The 19,142-nt window shown below is 61.8% G+C and overlaps 1 protein-coding gene across 2 annotated transcripts; it reads left to right on the plus strand.

Annotated features, from left to right (window-relative positions):
- The first annotated feature begins 4,092 nt into the window (after positions 1 to 4,092).
- Positions 4,093 to 19,073, plus strand: BGN (biglycan). Of its 2 annotated transcripts, none has more exons than XM_079765157.1 (8): positions 4,093 to 4,250; positions 13,843 to 14,091; positions 14,374 to 14,486; positions 15,305 to 15,518; positions 16,007 to 16,117; positions 16,292 to 16,385; positions 16,470 to 16,608; positions 17,862 to 19,073. In XM_079765157.1, the coding sequence occupies exons 2-8, from the start codon at positions 13,854 to 13,856 to the stop codon at positions 18,057 to 18,059; spliced, it is 1,107 nt and encodes a 368-aa protein (XP_079621283.1). In that variant the 5' UTR covers positions 4,093 to 4,250; positions 13,843 to 13,853; the 3' UTR covers positions 18,060 to 19,073. The 2 variants fall into 2 exon arrangements, with proteins under 2 accessions (XP_079621283.1, XP_079621284.1); XM_079765158.1 differs by lacking the exon at positions 4,093 to 4,250 and adding an exon at positions 11,841 to 11,980.
- Positions 19,074 to 19,142: the final 69 nt, after the last annotated feature.

Genomic DNA, 19,142 nt, shown 5'->3' on the forward strand with positions numbered 1-19,142 from the left:
ACCGGGCCAGCACTGTCTGCCTCTCATTCTTATGAAGCTCAGACAGCTGTGCCCCGGCCTCCTCCGGAGCCTGGGGCCTCAGGAAATGCCTTCTCTTCCTTCCTGCCTTGCCCCCACAAGGCCTGCCCTCCCCTGCCTCCTGCTGCCTCCTCCCAGCCCTGTCCTCTGGCCTCCCACCAGCCGGCAAGGACATGCTGTTCCCAGTGGGCATCAGCTAGGGTCCAAGTTGTTCCTTTGTTGCAGAGAGAGCTGAGGCCCGGAGAGGAGGAGGGAGCGGGGGAGGGGAGCCCAGGACTTAGGTGCTGCCTGGCTGGTCTGGGAGTGGCCCCCAAATTAGAGGGCCAGGCCCAGTGACTCAGTGGGCCTTGGGCCGGGCGTGCAGTCACGGCTTATTGCAGACTGCAAACCACAGGCACGAGAGCCTTCCAGGCACAGGAACCGTATGTACAGAAATCGTGCCCCGGATGCATTCCCCCAACGACGGGGACGAGCTCCAAGGTGCATCTGTGCCCCTTGCAGGGTGCCACCCCCACGCTCCCTCCAGGAAGATGCCAGGCCGTGCAGGGGAGATCGAGGCTCGCCCACCACTAGGTCTGACCACTTAATTTCAGTGGCATTCTCCCCCCTGCTCCCCAGACCCTCTGCACCTTGCTGTGTGTGCTTCCTTCTGCCACCAGCAAGTCCCTCTTCACTATTCCTCTGGCGCTGTGCACAGCCCTGGCATCCAGCCTCCAGAGCAGGGCAGAGGGCAGCAGAGGGTGGCTGGGGGCACAAGGCCAGGTGGGGCTCCTTGGGCAATGGACATGCCTTGCATGGGTTTCTTTCATTTCTTAAACAGCTTTATTTTTTTCAAATATATTTTTATTGATTTCAGAGAGGAAGGGAAAGGGAGAGAGAGATAGAAACATCAATGACAGAGAATCATTGATAGGCTGCCTCCTGCACACCTCCCTCTGGGGATCGAGCCCACAACCCCGGCATGTGCCCCGACCGGGACTCGAACCATGACCTCCTGGTTCATAGGTCGCCGCTCAAGCACTGAGTCACGCCAGCTTGGCTTAAACAGCTTTATGGAGATGCAGTTGACATACCATCCAGTTCACCTATTTTAAATGTGCCAATCAATCGTTTTTTAGTATAGTCACAGAGTGTACATAGTCTCCACCATCCATTTTAGGACATTTTTATCATCTCAAAAAGAAAGTTCATGCCTTTAGCTGTCACCCCTCCATCCCGCATTTCCCTGGCCCTAAGAGACCACTCGTCTACTTTCTGTCCCTATACACGCGCCCATTCTGAACGTTTCAAGGGGAATCATACAATCGGTGGGCTTTTGCGACAGGCTACCTTCATGGAGCACAATGTTCTCTGTGTGTTTTGGACCCTCTTTCTCCTCCAAAGGGCCATGACTGGGGGTGCTGGCACTTGGTGAGGCCGCATGGTCCTCGCGATATTAGTCTTTCTCCTGCCAGTGATGTTGGAATACGTCTCCAATAAACAGTAAAAACCACAAGCAAACAAGCAGACAAACTGACTCCCCTTGTCTGGAAGGACATGCGCTCTTTCCAGTCTCCTGGTCCGAACCTTTTGCATCGGCATTGCCCCCCAAAAGAAGAAGGAGCCAGAGCTCCCAACCCGGACCCTGCTTTGCCCATGTCACCCTTCTCCGTGACTCAGCCTGGAAGCTCCTTGCAGGCAGGCGCCACAGCTCGGTCAGGCCACCTTGTGTTCCGAGTCCCCTGAACTGACGTTGGTGCAAGAAAGGGGGCCTTGCCCGGCCGGCCTGGCTCAGTGGTTGAGTGTCCATCTTTGAACCAGGAGGTCATGGTTCGATTCCCGGTCAGGGCACCTGCCCAGGTTGCAGGCTCGATCCCCAATGTGGGGCATGCAGGAGGCAGCCGATCAATGATTTTCTCTCATCATTGATGTTTCTCTCTCTCTCTCTCTCTCTCTCTCTCTCTCTCTCTCTCTCTCTCTCTCTCCCCCCCCCCTTCCTCTCTGAAATCAATAAAAATATATATTAAAAGGGGGGAGGAGAGCCCCTGGGCCCAGCCACTCCCCCGGGCAGAACCTTCTAGACCAGTGATGGGCAACCTTTTGAGCTTGGTGTGTCAAACTTCGCCAACAAACTGAGCATAACTCGGGTAGTGTGTCACTTTGAGGAAAAAACATTATTTCACAAATGTTTCATCCTCAGGAGCAGCAAATGTTTCATCCTTGGCATGCGGCCACCTCAGCGGCCGCGTGTCATCAAAAATGGCCACGCGTGTCAGTGCTGACACGCGTGTCATAGGTTCGCCATCACTGCTCTAGACTAAGGTGACCAGATCGTCCCGCTGTTGGCGGGCCAAAACCGATTTTTAACAATTTGTCCCGCGTCCCACGGCGTTTTAAAAAAGTCCCTATTTTTGGAAAGATTCTGGTCACCTTATTCTAGACCCCACTTGCATGCCGGCCCTGGGCTGAGCACTGAATACCTGAATGACAGCTGGCCAGATGGGCGGGACCCTCAGACCTCATCCCTGTTCTCCACCCATTGGATCCACCTCTCCTCGGCCTCCCCTCAGCCTCCACCTGCGGAGTTTTTCCTCTCTATACACTATTCTCTTTTGGTTTCTGCGGAATTCTATCCTGTCTTGTGTCTCCTGCCTTAGCGTCTTCCTCTCTCAGCCTCCTAGTCTCCTGTGCAGATCTCAGCATCACTGTCTACCTCGGTTTATTTATTTATTTATTATTATTATTTTATTTTATTGGTTTCAGAGAGGAAGGGAGAGGGAGAGAGAGATAGAAGCCTCAATGATGCGAGAGGATCATTGATCGGCTGCCTCCTGCACGCCCCACACTAGGAATCAAGTCCACAACCCAAACGGTGACCTCCTGGTTCATGGGTCGGCGCTTAACCACCGAGCCACGCTGGCTGGGCCTACCTTGGTTTCTCACTCCCTCTCAACTCTCCCCTTTGTCTCTCAGAAGCTGCTCCTGCAAGAGTCTCCCATGAAAGGGGCTGGCTGTGTCCTAGCCCCGCTGCATGCTGGGTACACGGGCCAGGGGAGAAACGGGACCCCAGTGCACAGGGAGGCCTGGACTCTAGCCGCAGGTGGAGCTGGGCTCGCATGGGTCCTCAGGAAGTGGCCACGCTTCCAGTCATGGCCTGGGTGTAGTGGCTGACGACAGCCTCTTCCTGGGAAGCTTGGCGGGCCGGCCAGCACAGAGCTCGAGCCCCAAAGGAAGTGCCCACCCACAGAGCGGTTATCACATCCTCGGGGACCTGCACAGATTGAGCAAAAGAATGACTCGCTAGGTTCCTTCTCTCTGAATCAGCTTTCCCACTCAGCTTCTCTGAGCTCCGGGTCAGGCAAGCTAGGGAGGATCCCCCAAATCTGGGCCGGCGCCTGCCGCCCCCAGCTCAGTCCCATCCTGAGGTCACACAGATAGGACACGTTCGTCTTTTTTAGGGGAAAAACAAAAGGCTGGAATGTGTGGGGATGGGGATGGGGGGGTCCAGTATTCCCAGGAGCCTAGATCAAGCCCTTCCCGAAATCCACACAGCTGCCTCCCGGATCTCAGAGAAGCACCTCCTTGTTCAGGCCGAGGCTGCCCCAGGTTCTGGGCGGGCTCAGGACAGAATCCCAGGACCACTCGCTGGACCAGCCACCAGAGGCTGCCTCCCTCCCCCTCTTCTCTCTTTCCTTTCTGCCCTCTCTCGCCTTCCTCTGCCCGGCCCAGGGCCAGAAAGCCATTTCCCACCCCTTTCTGGGCCTCAGTGTCCCCATCTGGGCAGTGGAAAGTTTGACTCTCTGAGGCTGGGCCTGCCCAGAGACGCCCAGGGTCCTTGTGAGAGTGAGAATGTGTGTCCCTTCGCTATGTTCCCTGGGGCAGGGAGAGGGGGTGCTGGAGGAGGGGATGTGAGCAGGGAGCCGGGAGTGGGTGCAGCTAGCCCAGCCGTCTACAAGAAAATTGCTCCCTTTGAAGCTGCCAGGGGGGCCTGGAAGCCTGCCCCCCTCCTTCCCTTCCTCCCTCCCTCTCTCCTTCCCTCCAGCCCCCTCCCTCCTTTCCTCCCTCCCCGCCCCCTCCCCGTTGGCCCGCCCGCCCAGCCTTTAGCCTCCCTCCCACCGCCTCTGTCTCCCTCTCTCCACGAACTGCCCAGGAGTGAGCAGCTGCTCTGGACGGCCCAACAGACAGACACACGGACTGCTGGACACTCAAGCCTGCCAACCAGCCAGCCTGCACCCAGCGCTTCCCCTCCTCAGGTAGGGCCCCCACACCAGCCACTCACTGTCCCCACACCCCTCGCTGGCCTTCAGCTGCCCTGGATGTCGCATCCCTGGCTCTGTTGCCCCCTCACCATTCTCAAGAAGTCCCAGCCCCTGACCTTGCTGCCCCCATGCCGCCCCTCCACGTCCCTATCCCTGTCCCTCCTGCCCCCTTACCACCCTCTCCTGCGGGTTCCCAGGATGCCTGCGGGTTCCCAGGGCACTGCCGCAAGCTCTCAGTCTGTGCCCCTTCGTCGCCGCCCTGTGGCACCCTTGGTCCTTGTCCCAGCTCTGCCTCTACTCCCCTCACTCCCCTCCCTCTTCCAGGCACCTTCTCCACCCCCCCCCTTCCCTCTCCCCTCTGATCTCACTCAGCTCAGCTCTGTGCCTGCCCTCTCTGCCTCCCCCTCGGGGTTGTTATCCTTGGCTGCGGCCCCAGAGCATCACCAAGGCATGGCTGGATGGCGGGCACCCCCTTCGCCGCGGGACCCCGGGTGCACCCTGCACTCCCAGCGGCCTCTCTCTGTGCTCTGCTCCTCCTGCTCAGCAGGCAAACCTACTTGCTCAGGGTTTCTCCTGGCCCAGGTCGGGAGGCCCTCAGGCCTCCGCAGGAGCTCGGGCCAGGGAGCAGTCCCCGCTGCCCGGGCCCAGGCCTTGGCAGGAGCTCAGAGACTTGGTTCTCCAGGCACGCCCCAGGCACCCTGCCCAGATGTTCCTCGCTTACCCACAGGCTAATGCCCTGCCTCTACCTCCTCCTGGGCGAGGTGTGGGTCCACGAGCCCTGGCCTCCAGGGCCCGGGGTGGGGCTGCCTGGGTGGCTCAACCCCATCTCCTCAGAACCCCGTTGGATTGGGACTCAGAACTGGGGTGAGGCAGAGAGAAACCCGGGCAACTAGGCCGTGTTACCCTGGGCCAGGCCTGGCTTGGGGCCCTTAAGGTTATGGGGACGCTGGATAAATGTTTGACTGCAGACCCACTTCTTCCAAGCTGGGACCCCATCATCCCATCATCCCAGGCTATTAGGGATGGGTGGACTTCAAGGGCTCCCTGACCAGCAAGCAGCCCCTGTCCCCCAAAGGCAGCCCAGCCACTTGTGTGTGTGGGGGGGGGGGCATCTTTCGAATGGAGAGAGAGCCCCAGGTCTGAGCAAAGTGTAGCTGGCAGGTTGCCTCTAGGGCCCTTTGGGAGGGGAGGAGTGGCTCCTGCGGGTCCCACCCCATCCCGCCCATTGTACAGAGGGGGCTACTGAGGCCCAGAGAGGGTCAGGAACCTGCTCATGGTTGCACAGCCATTCAAGGGCAGAGCCGAGGTGAGGACCCAGGGCTTCTGACCGACAAACTGGCTGTATTGACCCCATACCACCCAGGGAATCGTCAAGAGTCCCTTGACTACTGATGACAATAGCCTGTGGTCAGCAGTGCTGTGAGACGATCGGGTGGGGGTAGCAAGATCACTGGCCCCTGTCCCGCAAGCTGCCAAGATGGCTGGCACGTAGAGGGGCCTGTCAAGGGACCCAGGAGAGGAGGAAGGTAGAACAGAGCTCTCTGGGTGTGCCCCTGAGTGCCCTGGCCACCCCCTCCCCCTCTCCCTGCGGCATGGGCTGGTGTGGGGCCTGGGCACTGGTTAGTGAGGGCTGCTGAGTGCAGAAAGCCCATGATCCTCCAGGGCGGAGCAGTGGGTGGCATCGGGTGGGGCAGACCTCACTTAAGCCAGAGAGATTGTTCCTGAACAATCTTCAGAAGGGCCGCTCAGGTTGCGGCTGCGGTCAGTGCCATCTGTCCTCAGGAGGCTCCTGCCTCTGTGCCCTCACCCCGCCCTGGCCTGCCAGCTCACTGCCCTTAGGGCCTTCCTGGGGCCGGGACAAGCTAGAGATGCTCAGGCCTCCCTCAGCGCCAGAGAGGAAGGTTCCCCCCCGGGGGGGGGGGTTGTGTCCAGGGGCTCGTTCATGCAGAGAGAGAACGCGTGCACCAGACTACAGACGTGCAGGCGAGTGCTCCTGGCAACGCGCTGCTGCCTGTGCCATCTGCGCCTGGGCAGAGGCACGTTCGTGTGGCGCTTGCCCACGGCTAGCTACCATGGGCCTCCTGGGGGAGCCTCTGAGGACTGGGCTGTGTGGTGCATTGAAAGGAAGGCGCAGAGCTGCCTCCAAACCGGTCCAGCTGCCCATGGGGCCACCTTCAAACCCCAAGGACCCAGGTGCCAGCGGATAGGAACATCCCGCTACTTTTGTGCTCTGCCTGCCCTGGAGAAGAGGCCGGAGTCCCCGTGTAGTAGATGGGGAGTCTGAGGCCGCACCCCTTTGCCAGGGGATCTGGTGGCAGTCCCGCGTCAGTCCATTTTAGGGGCCCAGAGAGTTGGGGTACAACCCTCTGATCGGTGTGCGTGGCGACTGGCAACCATCAACCCCAATTTCTCCCCACCACGGCCCTGGCCCATGGGAGGGGCGCGGACAGGGAAGGACAGGAGGAAAGGGGAGCCTATGTCAGACCAGAGTCTCCTTCGGCAAGGTTCTGCAGTCACTGGAGGCCACAGAGTGTCTCTTCCGGTGACAGCGTCAAGTCCCCAGCGGAGGGAGTTGTCATGAGCCCGAAAGCGAGGGTCTGCAAGCAGGGCCCTCCAAGAGGGCTGCTTCCTCCCACCCACACCCTGGCCTCTGAAGCCCCACCCACTGCGCCACCGGGCTGCTGTCCTGCAGGTGGCACATCCGGGGCCCCTCACCATCCTTGTCCATCCTGATGGTTAACAAGGTCTTCCCAGGCCCACCAAGACTTCATCCTGCTCCCCCTGGTCAGGTACCCCAGAGCCGGAGAGCCTGGCCCTTGCCCGAAGCTGCTCCACCCCACCACGCCTGTCTGCCCTGCTGCTGGGAGGGGACACACTAGCCCAAGACTTGCCCCAAATTGAGGGGCTAGGAGGTGACAGTGGCTCTCCAGAGTGCCCGGCTGTGAGCCATGGGGTGGGAATGAGCCCCTGCTCCCCCTGAAGGCAAGCAGATCCGGGCCCTGCCAGCTCTGCCCCCTCCCTCCGGTCCTCTTCGGCTCCCACACTGGGCCACCCACAGAACCCTTTTCTGTACATCCTGTCTTAGGGGAAGCCAGTGGGCAGTGGGAGGTGAGCAGAGGGGAGCTGTGCTGGGGGGACGGGGAGGGGGGTCTGCTCAGTCCTGCCCCAGCCCCATGGCCAGGTCCTTCTCCGGCCTTCCAGACCAGCTCCAACCTTCCATATAGGGACACACAGCCTGAGGGTCCCAGGGCATCCTTCACCCCCACTGGGACTCCAGGCTCCTGGAAGCCACCCCAGCCCCACCCCATGAGCCTCTTCCCCACCCTCTCCGCTCCGGGTAGGGGTAGCTCCTGGAGTGGCCATGGAGGGCACCTTCTTGCCCAGAGCCCAGCAGCCTCAGCTCCCAGCACGGCCTACAGAGGAGCAGCACCAGCGAAGGTTCGGGGACTCAGATGACTCCCATCTGCCCCCTCCCTGTGGTGACACATCTCTTAGGTTTAGGGGGCGGGGCGCTGGGAGAGGTCCCAGACTCTGTGTGACTCTGACCTCACCCCGGCTTCTCCCCGACCAGCTGCCTCTGGGAGGTCAGATGGCCCAGGGGGACACAGCAGTCAGAGGCCCTTGCGCAGCAGGATTGGGGATTGGGGGAATAGATGCAGGGCTTGAAGGCCGGGGTCAGAGGGCAGAGAGAGGCTGGCTCTGACAGCCCTGACCCTGGAGACAAGGGAAGTCCTGAGGCAGAGGAGGGTGTGACTTTGATCCTCTCAGAAGTCTGAGTCCCAGCTCAACCTTCATTACGGTCCCCTGGGCCTCAGAGGCCGCCCAGCTACAAAGAGGCCTGACGCAGGGAACCTTGGTGAGCAGCTGAAGGTGAACAGGTCCTGGCTGCCAAGGGCTGGGTCCCGCCACAGCTGGGGCCCCTGGGAGAGAGCTGGGACCCTGTGTAGGGAAGGGAATGTTCCCTGTGGGGAGCCCTGGGCCCAGGAAGGGAAGGGGCTACAGGCCTCCCTCCGGGGTGCCTGGCAGCTCTCCTGGCCTGGGAGCCAGGCCAAGCTCCCTTGCCCTGGCCTGGCTCAAGGAGAAAATGAGGCAGGCAGGGACCCAGGCTCTGCTAGGCAGGCAGAGAGCATCGCCCTGGGGGGTCTGGCGCCTGCTGGGACCTCAAATGCTCAGGGGAACTTCCCTGGCCTGCCAGGGTGATGGCTTTTGCAGGCAACTTCCTTGTAGACTGACGCAGAGCTGGCCTTGTGCATATACTTGGGCCAAAGCAGTGCCACCTGATCCACGGACGAAGAGGGTAGGCCCCTCGGGCAGTGGGGAGCTATTGATGGTGGCAGCCAGAGAGAGGTGCTACGATTCTAAAGGATTTATGATGCAAGCAAGGGGGCGCAGGGCTGTGCTTTCCAACCACCTCATGTCCCAGCTGGGGCGAGGGAGCTGCCAACGAGTCTTCTCCAGGGACCCCAGGGGCTGGCCAGCCCCTACGCAGCCCAGAGAGCATGGGATCTTGCGGCTCTGGGGCCTGCAGCAAAGTCTGCAATTGATGGCAGAGGGTGGGGCGAGACACATGGGTGGGAGACAGACAGACAGCGAAGTCCCAGCTCCCCCATTTCCTCGCTGGGTGGCCTTGGGCAAACTCGGAGCCTCATCTTACCCATTCAGCAAGTAGTAAAAAGCAGGGCTGCCTTCTATGGTCATTGGGAAATCATTTGAGTTTCCTGCCCCGCCCTGGGAGGGGGTAGCATCCTCTCCTTTCCTCAAAGATTCTATTTTTTTAAAAAATATTCTTATGGATTTCAGAGAGGAAGGGAGAGGGAGCGAGAGTAACATCAATGATGAGAGAGAATCATTCATTGGCTGCCTCCTGCATGCCCCACACTGGGGATGGAACCCACAATCCAGGCATGTGCCCTGACCGGGAATCGAACTGTGACCTCCTGGTTCATAGGCCGATGTTCAACCACTGAGCCACACCGGCTGGGCTCCTCAAAGGTTCTAGAACATGGTGAGGAGCTCAGGATTTCTTCATCAGGGGGAGGAGGAGGAAGGGCACACAGCTTAGGTGCAGAGGGACCAGAGAACTCAGGACCCCCAGCTGACGCAGGTTGACCCTCTTGCTTCCCTCCCGGCAGGGTGGGGGCAGGCGGGGATGGCTCTCCTCAATGTTAGGGGAGGGGAGTCTGGTTTGGCCAACACCAGCTGCCTCACCCCTTCCCCGTGGCAGCCCGCTGCAGCCAATGAGCTGGCTTCCTGCAGCCTCTGACACCATGTCAAGGTGGAGTCTGTCCTTGAAGACCCAGCTCTGTCCAGTCACCCCAGCGGCGCCAGGGCCACAATAGGAAGGAGCTGACCTGGCGAGCCACACTTGGGCATCTGCTCCCCTTGTCGCCTGAGGGCACGCTGAGACAATGGCGGTGGGTTCAGGGTGGCTGGGGTACAGACACAGACAGGGTGGGGCTCAGGGACCAACTCCTCCCCACTCCAGCCACCAGCCCTTTGCGCAGTCATCCCCACAGCACGCACGCGTGGGCTTCAGCAGACCCATGGGTGGCACATGTGCCCGCTCTCTGTTTGACCCCAAGTGCAGACTAGAGCTGTTGGGAGTCTGGGGGCGGGGGGGGGCATAGGGAGCACCCCAGGGTCAGCCTGGGTAGCAACCCTGCCTCTTGCCTGCTGGTTGAAGCTGGGCCCGGAGGGTTTGGTGAACAGGGTTGAGTAGGGGAGGAAGGCACCCTGATTCACCTCCCCACCCCCCTCTCACCACACCTCACCCATGCAGTCCCAGGGACCTGGCAGGGCTGAGTGGAAGGTGGCCCGCGTGTCAGAATTCAGGTCGGGTGGCTCAGTGGGGCCAGACACGGCGGGCTGGGGCCCAGGGATAGCGCCCGGCGTCTAGGACTTGGCAGCTGTGGGTCACACATCGGCCGGCGAGCTCCCAGGGCATGCCAGACCTCAAGTCCTGCTCCTGCCGCCCTTGGCCTGGCCTGAATGCCTGGCACGGCCCGTCCATGTTCTCAGAGGCTGCCAATGTGTCTTGTTTGGCTGCGACCTGGAGCAATCCTGCTCGGAGGACTGTTCCGACTTCCAGAGGGCCAGACAAGAAGGGCCCTATTGGGTCGGAGGTGCGGGCTCCAGGAAGCCCAGCCTCCTCCCTCGCTCACACCTGTGGGCGCCAGGCCTGAGGCCTCACAGCCATTACCACTTCTTTCCTTTGCTCTGAGGAGGTGGGGTCCAGAGAGCTCAGAGCCCGCTTTGATGGGGCTGGAGGCCCTCCCTGAAGTCCTGGGGACATGCCCGGGGGGGGGGGGTGGGTGATGAAGGGAAACTGAGGCCCAAAGGCCCCGGGTGGTGTGGGGAGGTGCCGTTGGGGGGACTTGCTGTGATGCTCACACTATCTGTCCATGGGGGGCTCCCACTTCCTGGGCTTCGGCCTTCCTGTTTCCTACATGTGTGTGTTCCTGAAAGGGGGGGGGGGGCAGTGTGAGATGATGGGGAGGAGGCAGGGGCACGCTTAAACTGGGGCAGCTGGGCCTGTCTACCTCCCCGAAATCCCCCTCCCCGATCGTCACCATCCTGGCAGGGAATTCCTCCCCCAGGCTCTGCACTGCCCACGCTGGGCCAAGCCAGCCACCCAGAGACCCCCGCCTTCACGGTGTGCTGAGGGCCTGGAGTTGCCTGAGCCGGACTCTGCGGTCTCAGGCTCAGTGACTCGGGGGGGCAAATCTGTTCCCCTTTCTAGGCCTCAGTTTTCTCTCCCATAAAATGGAGGTACTCATTGCGCAGGACACAGGGAAGCCTTCCCCCTGGGCACCCCCTGAGGCCCCTTCCTGGCTCCTTCTGGCTCTGTGGGGGTCTCTGGCCGCCCCCTGCAGGCACGCTGTCCAGCCAGCCCCCTCCCCTCTGCATAGTTCTGGCGGAGTCCTGTGCCAGGCCCTCGAGGGGAAATGAGGGCTGTGCCGGGAAGCCCGCCCAGCCTCCACCCGCCAGCCTGCCCACTGCCTGGGCCCAGCCAGGAACCGGGGAGAACCAGCCAAACCTTGTCCTCTGCCTCTGTCACGGGGCCCTGGGGTAGGGCCTCCAAGCCCTCCGCCTCCCTTCCCCTCAGAGTGTGTCTGCGCTGGAGCCGGGCTGGCCCCAAGATGCAGTGGCATCAGGCAGGGTGGCTTCGAGCTGGCGCAGCTCCTCCAGAGCCCCCGGCCCCCAGGGCAGGGCCCAGGGGACCCTTTGGTTGGCCTTCCCAGTGCCTGACCATCCTCTGCCCCCGTGGAGGGGCCAGACACCAGGGCAGATGTGCCCTGTGGAGATCCCATTCGTCTCCAGCTCCAGGCTGCATGGGTCTATCTGCGTCCCCCCTCTCCCCACCCAGACCACCCCCCCACCCCAACCCTACCTATCAAGGTTGACTGTGGATCCCAGAGAATTCCAAGGCTCTTGCTGGGCATTCCAGCCCTGACTCATCCCCCTTGTGAGGGAGCAACTTTGGCAGGGGTTCCAGACAAAGGAGGGAGCAGTCTCCTCCCTCTCTCCCCTTCCATCTTCTCTCCTGCCTTCGACCTCCCCTTCCTGTTCTCTCCCACTGCTCCTCCTCCTCCTGGCCCTGGGCAGCCAGTGGCACCTGGACAAGGGACCTGAGCAGGGGTAACAGGCACGGGAGGCCTCGACCCACGCCACTCTGTCCTGAGAGTTGCGAACTCGGGGGGAAGAAGGAGGGACCCGCTGTCCAGGTAGGCAAGCCCCAGGCCCTCTCCCTACCCTGAGCCAAGGCCTTGTGGGGGTCCCCTGAGTCAGCATGGCCAGCCTGGGGCTGGCAGAACCTGGTGGAAGCCAGAGAGGCTGGATGCTGCCCCAGTAAGGGGCACCCTCACTTTGCTGTGTGACTTGGGGTAGGCAGGCAGCTTCTCTGAGCCTGCCACCAGGGGGCCATGCACTCAGGAGGGCGGTAGGCGCCTGGCTGGGACCCTCTGAGGCCGGCTCTGCAGCTTAGAACCGTGGCCTGGGCTCCTCCTGCCACTCCCTCCGCAGCTGTATCCTCAGGGACCCTGGGAACCGAGGCGGGCCATGTGACCTGGGGCTGCAGGAGTACTGGAGGGGACAGCAAGACAGGGATGGTTGAGACTCTAAGGGTCACAGCTGTGTGCCCAGGCCTGGAGCTGGCCCCAGGCACCACCTGGTAGCCAACCCACCCCCACGTCCAATGGGCCTGCCCAGGAGAGCAGTAGGCGGGTCCAAGCTGCTCTGAAGGTGCTGGCCTAGAGCGGGCAGAGCCCTCCACCCCCAGGCCTCCCTCCCACTTCTGCAGCCAGCATCCAGGCTCGGGGGGCTCCCCAGCCCCACTGATGCTCCAAACAGCCCCTCTCCTGGCCAAGATGGGTACCAAGTGAGGGCCTCCCTGGGTGGGGCCAGTTGGGGTCTACAGGAGGCATGGGCAGTCGTTGGGCTCCTTGCCCACAGATGCACCCAGGGCAGCCTTCCACCCCCTGCCCCCCCCCCCAACCCCGAAGCTGTGAGGCAAGCAGCGGGGAGGGCACTCTGATTCCTGTTGAACAGATAGGGAAAATGAGGCTGGGACCTTTTCCGGGAAACCCTTGTAGGTGGGGGAGATGGGAGAGGCACGGGCCCTGGCTCCTGCTTGTACAGAGCCTTTGGGCAGAGCAGCCTCTGGCTGGGGGCAGCCTCTTCTGGAGGAGGAAGGAGGCAGGCCCATGTGGGTGCCAGGGGCAGGCTCAGGCAGGGAAGTGCCCCCACCCCCACCTCGCTGCCCAGCCTGGGGGCCTCCAGACAAGCCTGACTCTGCTCACCACCCTGCTGGCAGTCTGCTCCCCTTGCGGGGGGGGGGGGGAGGGGAAGGGGCTCCCGGGGCCTGGACCCTGGGCAGATGGAAGGCTTGTGGGCCAGGTGAGGAAGCCGAGGCCCCGTGGGACAGCGGGGAAGCGGATGGGGGGCTGTGCCCTGGGGAATGCCCCTCTCTTTCTCCTCCTGCCGCTGGAACGAGCCCAGGTCTTGGCCCAGTGTGCCCAGCCTGGTGCCTTGGCCTCTTGACTTTCGTAAAAAAGATGTGGGTGCGCTGCAAGGTGGGGGGCTCAGGCAGGAAAGGAAGCGACTCATAATCCCTTAACTCAACCCCGACTGCGCCCACATTGCCTTGAGTTTGTGGGATTGGCCCCGGGCCACAGTGGTATCTTCAAAGCGTGTGGGGGGCAAATGATTGGGTTTCTCTCTCGGCCTCCTGCACTCGCCTCACTGACCCCCCAGGCAGCTGCTCGCTGACTCAGTGGTGGTGGTGGGGGGGGGGGCGGTGCCACAGACTCCCTAACTGGGAAGACACTGCAATTCCCACTGAAGCCAGGTCTTGCCTGGGAGCAGAGGGGAGCGGAAGGAGGTGCCCCGATTCTGCCAGGTGCCTCCTGCCTTCCCGCAGCCGCTCTCTCGGCCACTCGGGCCCCAGTGACGGATGGGGGACACGGTGCCAACACACACCGAACCCCAGCCCCTGGTGTGGGGAGGGTGGCCGGGGAAAGGGCCGAGAGGATGGGTGTGGGCGCCGGCTGGGCCCTCCTGACGGCCCCTCTTCGCCCTGGCCCGCTAGGCACGTCCATCATGTGGCCCCTCTGGCTCCTCACGTCCCTGCTGGCCCTGAGCCAGGCCCTGCCCTTCGAGCAAAAGGGTTTCTGGGACTTCACCCTGGACGACGGGGTGCCCATGCTGAACGATGAGGAGGCTTCGGGTGCCGACACCTCGGGCGTCCCGGACCTGGATTCCCTCACGCCCACCTTCAGCGCCATGTGTCCCTTCGGCTGTCACTGCCACCTGCGGGTGGTTCAGTGCTCGGACCTAGGTCAGTCTCGGGGCCGTGGCGGGAGGGGTGTGTGGAGGTGTGGGCACAGCCCGAGGGCCCCTAGCAAGGGGACACACATCTATCCTGTGGGATGCGTGGGAGGATGGGGGCGCAGATGGGTGACCCTAGACAGGCTCTGGGATCCTGATTTCAGTGGGGGCGGGTGGCAGGGGTGGTGGCGGGGTGTCTGGGTGCGTGTCTGTGTGTGTGAGTGTCCTCTGCTCTGAGCCTCTCGGAGACGTGGCCTGGGCTCACATGGGTGACAGCAGCGCTGGCCCCCAGGTCTGAAAACTGTGCCCAAGGAGATCTCGCCCGACACCACACTGCTGGACCTGCAGAACAACGACATCACTGAGCTCCGGAAGGACGACTTCAAAGGCCTGCAGCACCTCTACGTAAGCCCGCCCTACCCTTAAAAAAAAAAAGTATTTTTTTCTTATTGATTTCAGAGAGGAAGGGAGAGGGAGAGAGAGAAACAATGATGAGAGAGAACCATCGATTGGCTGCCTCCTGCATGCCCCACACTGGGGATCGAGCCCGCAACCCAGGCATGGGCCCTGACCGGGAATTGAACCGTGACCTCCTGGTTCATAGGTCGACGCTCAACCACTGAGCCACGCTGGCCGGGTCCACCCCACTCTTTCAAAGGGCCTTGCGGAGGTGGGCGGTCTGCAGCTAGGGGTGGATCCAGATGTGTGTGTGTGTGTGTGTGTGTGTGTGTGTGTATGTGTGTGTGTGTGTGTGTGTACTTGTGGAGTGCAAGAGGGACCTGGGACCTGTGGGGTCCTGAGAGGAGTCTAGAGGTGGGCATGAGGGAGTGCCCTGGGTCAGGGTCACGTACATGGGTGTCAGCAACCACAGGGCAGGACGGGATCACTCAGCTGAATCCCCTTTTTGGCTGGAAACTTTATTGGTTTTTCGCAAGAACATATTTCATTGTAGCCAGGGTACAAGTGGGGAAACTGAGGCTCATAGAAGCGCTGGGCTACGCTAGGCAGTAGTGGCATCGCCTGGCTCCGGGCTCTGCGCTCTGCCCACCCAGCTGGGCCTCAGACACCTGTGAAGTCCCAGTAACGGCCACTTACTCCTGCTCTCTCTGCCTCCGCCTCCACGTGGCAGCGGAGGGAGAGAGAGGAGAGAGGAGAGGGCTGGGTGGGCCGGGAAGCTGGGCCTTCACCTCCAACGCCCCCCCTCCCACCCCACCCCCCCTCAGGCTCTCGTCCTGGTGAACAACAAAATCTCTAAGATACACGAGAAGGCCTTCAGCCCCCTGCGGAAGCTGCAGAAGCTCTACATCTCCAAGAACCACCTGGTGGAGATCCCTCCCAACCTGCCCAGCTCCCTGGTGGAGCTCCGCATCCATGACAACCGAATCCGCAAGGTGCCCAAGGGCGTGTTCAGCGGGCTGCGCAACATGAACTGCATCGGTGAGTGTGGCCCTGGCCCAGAACAGTCCCCGTCCCGGTGGCTGTCAGGAAGGGTCGGGGACAGGAACCGGGACCTCTTCCAGTCAGAATGGGTCTCACAGAACGTTCTGGAGCCTTGTCTAGGGGCATGCCCCAGCGCGGCCTAAGAAGGTGAAGAGAAACCAGGGGACTGTAGAGAGAGGGAAGGGAAAGGGCCACTAGACAGCCAACAGGGGCCTGCCATGGGCTCCCCCTTTCCTCCTGCTCCCCCTGCCCCCTGAGCCCGATGCAGGGCCAGTGCCCTTGGGGGCAAGTGATCTTGAACAGCTAGGAGTTTGCACTTTGCCCCATAAATCAGTGGCTGCTTTCAGGGGCGGATAGGGGAGGAGGCAATTGGCAGGGTTCATCAGGCCAACCCAAGCCAGGAGGCCAGCAGGCCCCGGGGTGTACGGGCGGCAGCTCGAGCTCCATCCGCTCTGGCTCCGGGACTGAGGGGGCCTCTCTCCTAGAGATGGGCGGGAACCCCCTGGAAAACAGTGGCTTTGAACCTGGAGCCTTCGATGGCCTGAAGCTCAACTACCTGCGCATCTCTGAGGCCAAGCTCACCGGCATCCCCAAAGGTAGGAAGACAGCCCTTTCTTCCCACGCTGGGCAGAGCTGGGGGTCTAGAGCCTTCTAGAGCCACCTGGTCTCCTTATAGGGAGGGCTTCAGTGGGCCTCCCCCTCCCCCACCCACACACACACACAGCAGCAGCCACACCCTCCTGCATTCATCTCATTCATTGTCCCGGCAGACCTCCCCGAGACCCTGAATGAACTCCACCTGGACCACAACAAAATCCAGGCTATTGAGCTAGAGGATCTGCTCCGCTACTCCAAGCTGTACAGGTGGGCTGGGGCCCAGGCGGGTGGCCCACCCCTCAGCCCTCTTCTCCTCTGGCCTCTCAGTACATCTCCTCCTTCCGTTTGCAGGCTGGGCCTGGGCCACAACCAGATCCGCATGATCGAGAACGGAAGCCTGAGCTTTCTGCCCACCCTGAGGGAGCTGCACTTGGACAATAACAAGCTGTCCAAGGTGCCTGCTGGCCTTCCGGATCTCAAGCTACTCCAGGTGAGAGCTGGGCGGGGTGGGGGGAGAGGGGCGGGCAACCCAGTACCAAGTCCTCTAAGACTGGGGGAGGGAAGCAGCCCATGTCCCCAGGCCAGTTCCTTGGCCTCCCTGCCCCTCCTGATTCGGGCCCCAAGTAGAGAGTGGAACAGGAACTCGCTGTACAAGTGGCAGCTGCATGGTCTGGCCACTTACTCCTTCTCCCTCCGCCTCTGCCCCCTCATCTGGAAAGGAGCAGTCACGAGTCTGTGCTGAGGAAGAGGGGGAGGACGGCAGGGTAGCAGGGAGGGTGGGATGGGCTGGAGAGAGGTTGTGACAGATAAGCAGGAGGTGGCCTGGTAGATACTGGAGCTGAAGGTCTCCCAAGACGGCAAGGCCTGGGAGGTCGGGGAACAGGAAGGGCCTGGGGATGAACAAATACGTGCCAAGACAGGGATAGCCCAGGGCAGGAAGTGGGCTGATGGGGTGGTGGTGCAGGGCCTTGCCTGGGGTTCTCTTCTCTGGCTTAGTTTCCAGTCAAAGGGTGAGCTTGGTCTTGCCCAGCCCTGCTCTAGCCCCTCAGTCTCTTCCTCAGCCCCATTCCCACGGTTGTCCAGCCAGAGCCCTGCGTGCATGCGTGGCAGCCCAGCTGCAGCAGCCGAGGTGCAGGCAGTGCTGGGCTGAGCGCGCCCTCTAGTGGCCAGTTCCTCTCCACTTCTAGAGGACGCTTGTTGCACACGAGCGCCTCCCCTGGTCATTGGACGTATTACCACCCACACTCCTGTCCGCTCAGCCCTCCCCTAGAGAGGGCCTTCAGGGAGTTGGGGGAGGCTGATAGAGGGCAAGTGCCCCTGAGGACCGGGAGGAAATGGAAATTGCCCTGAAAGTTCTTTCTCCTGTCATGCCCCGGGGTCCCTGGAATGAGAGGCTGAGAGGGGCAGGCCGGGAGGGAGTTCGGTGAACCCAGAGGGAAGGCCAGGGACACTCTGGGAGCCCAAGGTGCCATCTTTTCTGCATGGACACCCCCACCCCATCCCCTGCACCCACCCCCATGTGCCCCTCACCTCCCACCCACCACAAACCCACCTGAACCCCTCATCCCAGCCCCTGGTCACACACACATGTCTGACCACCATACTCCAGCCTTGGTTTGCTCCTCCCGCTGGATGCAATGCAATGAAGTGATGCCCAGGTGGCCGCCAGGCCAGATTCGGCAAAGGTGGTTGGGGGGCCCCGGGCCACTGGCGCTGAACCTAGGCCACGCCCCTCTGCCCCAGGTGGTCTACCTGCACACCAACAACATCACCAAGGTGGGCGTCAACGACTTCTGCCCCATGGGCTTTGGGGTCAAGCGGGCCTACTACAACGGCATCAGCCTCTTCAACAACCCTGTGCCCTACTGGGAGGTGCAGCCAGCCACCTTCCGCTGCGTCACCGACCGTCTGGCCATCCAGTTTGGCAACTACAAGAAGTAGAGGCCGCGGCAGCCTGGCAGTGGCCTGGGCCGGGTCTCTGGGGAGCACAGCGAATGTCCTGAAGGGGGAGGCAGAGCGAGGGAGCCAAGCCAGTGCCCAGCTGCACCCAACCCAGCCCCACCCCGATCCCCAACCCCACCCCCCCCACTCGCTGCCCCCTGACACCTTCACCCTGCTTCCCAAGCATGCAGGTGGGGCATGAGGCCCAGACCCCATCACAAGTCCCCTTGGCTTCAGAGCTGCCCCTCCCCCCATCATAGCCATTCAGAGGGGCTCCCACCTCATTTTCTTCCATTTCACCCTGAAACCAAATTGTCTGAAGCTCCAACCCAGGGAAACCAGTCCCTGGGTCTGGGGCACGGGAGGGGATGAGCAGGGATGGAGATAGCAGACTCCTCTGAGCCCACCGCACCTGCCTGGGGCACATTCCTCCTTCACATGAACTTGCAGCTTCCAGCCCCCATTGGCCTGGTCTGCCATCCTTGGCCTCAAATGGGCCCCCACCTTTATGCAAGTTCATGGCCCATCCATCGGAGCCCCCTTGCTCTACTGACTCTTAGACCAGTCCCCCCGCCCCCCCTCTCTGTCCTCTCTTACATCCTTGGGCTAGATCTGGTCTCTGTCACAATAGGCCTCTACCCAGTTCCCACCCAGGCAAGCCGGTGGGTGGGGTGCAGCTGCCCCCCACACCAGTCTGCCCTGCCCAGGTCTCTCCCCTAAGCCTGGGCCTGCAGGCGGCAGGCGGAGGTGCTGGCCCCGCCCATGCTCTAGTCACGAGGGGAAGCACTGGGCTCCGTCAGACCCTGGAAGTCAGGCCCCCGGGAGGGGCCCAGCATCCCACTGGAGTCCCAAGCACGCTTTTCCTTGTCCCCCTTCGCCCACGATGGCTAGGTCTCCCCCCCCCTCCCCCCCCCCCCGCCTCGCTCCCCGCCCTTGGTGTGGGGTTTCAAGCTTGAGGAAGGGCTGCTTCTGAGGTCGGATGCTGTCTTTCAATTAAAGAAACACTGTGCAATATGGCTCTATGTGTCATTGTTCTCGGGGTGGCACTGGGGGCCACCTCTGGCCTGCTGCCGGGCCCTGCCT

This window comes from Cnephaeus nilssonii (assembly GCF_951640355.1).
Source record: "Cnephaeus nilssonii genome assembly, chromosome: X".
NCBI classification, from domain to species: domain Eukaryota; kingdom Metazoa; phylum Chordata; class Mammalia; order Chiroptera; family Vespertilionidae; genus Cnephaeus; species Cnephaeus nilssonii.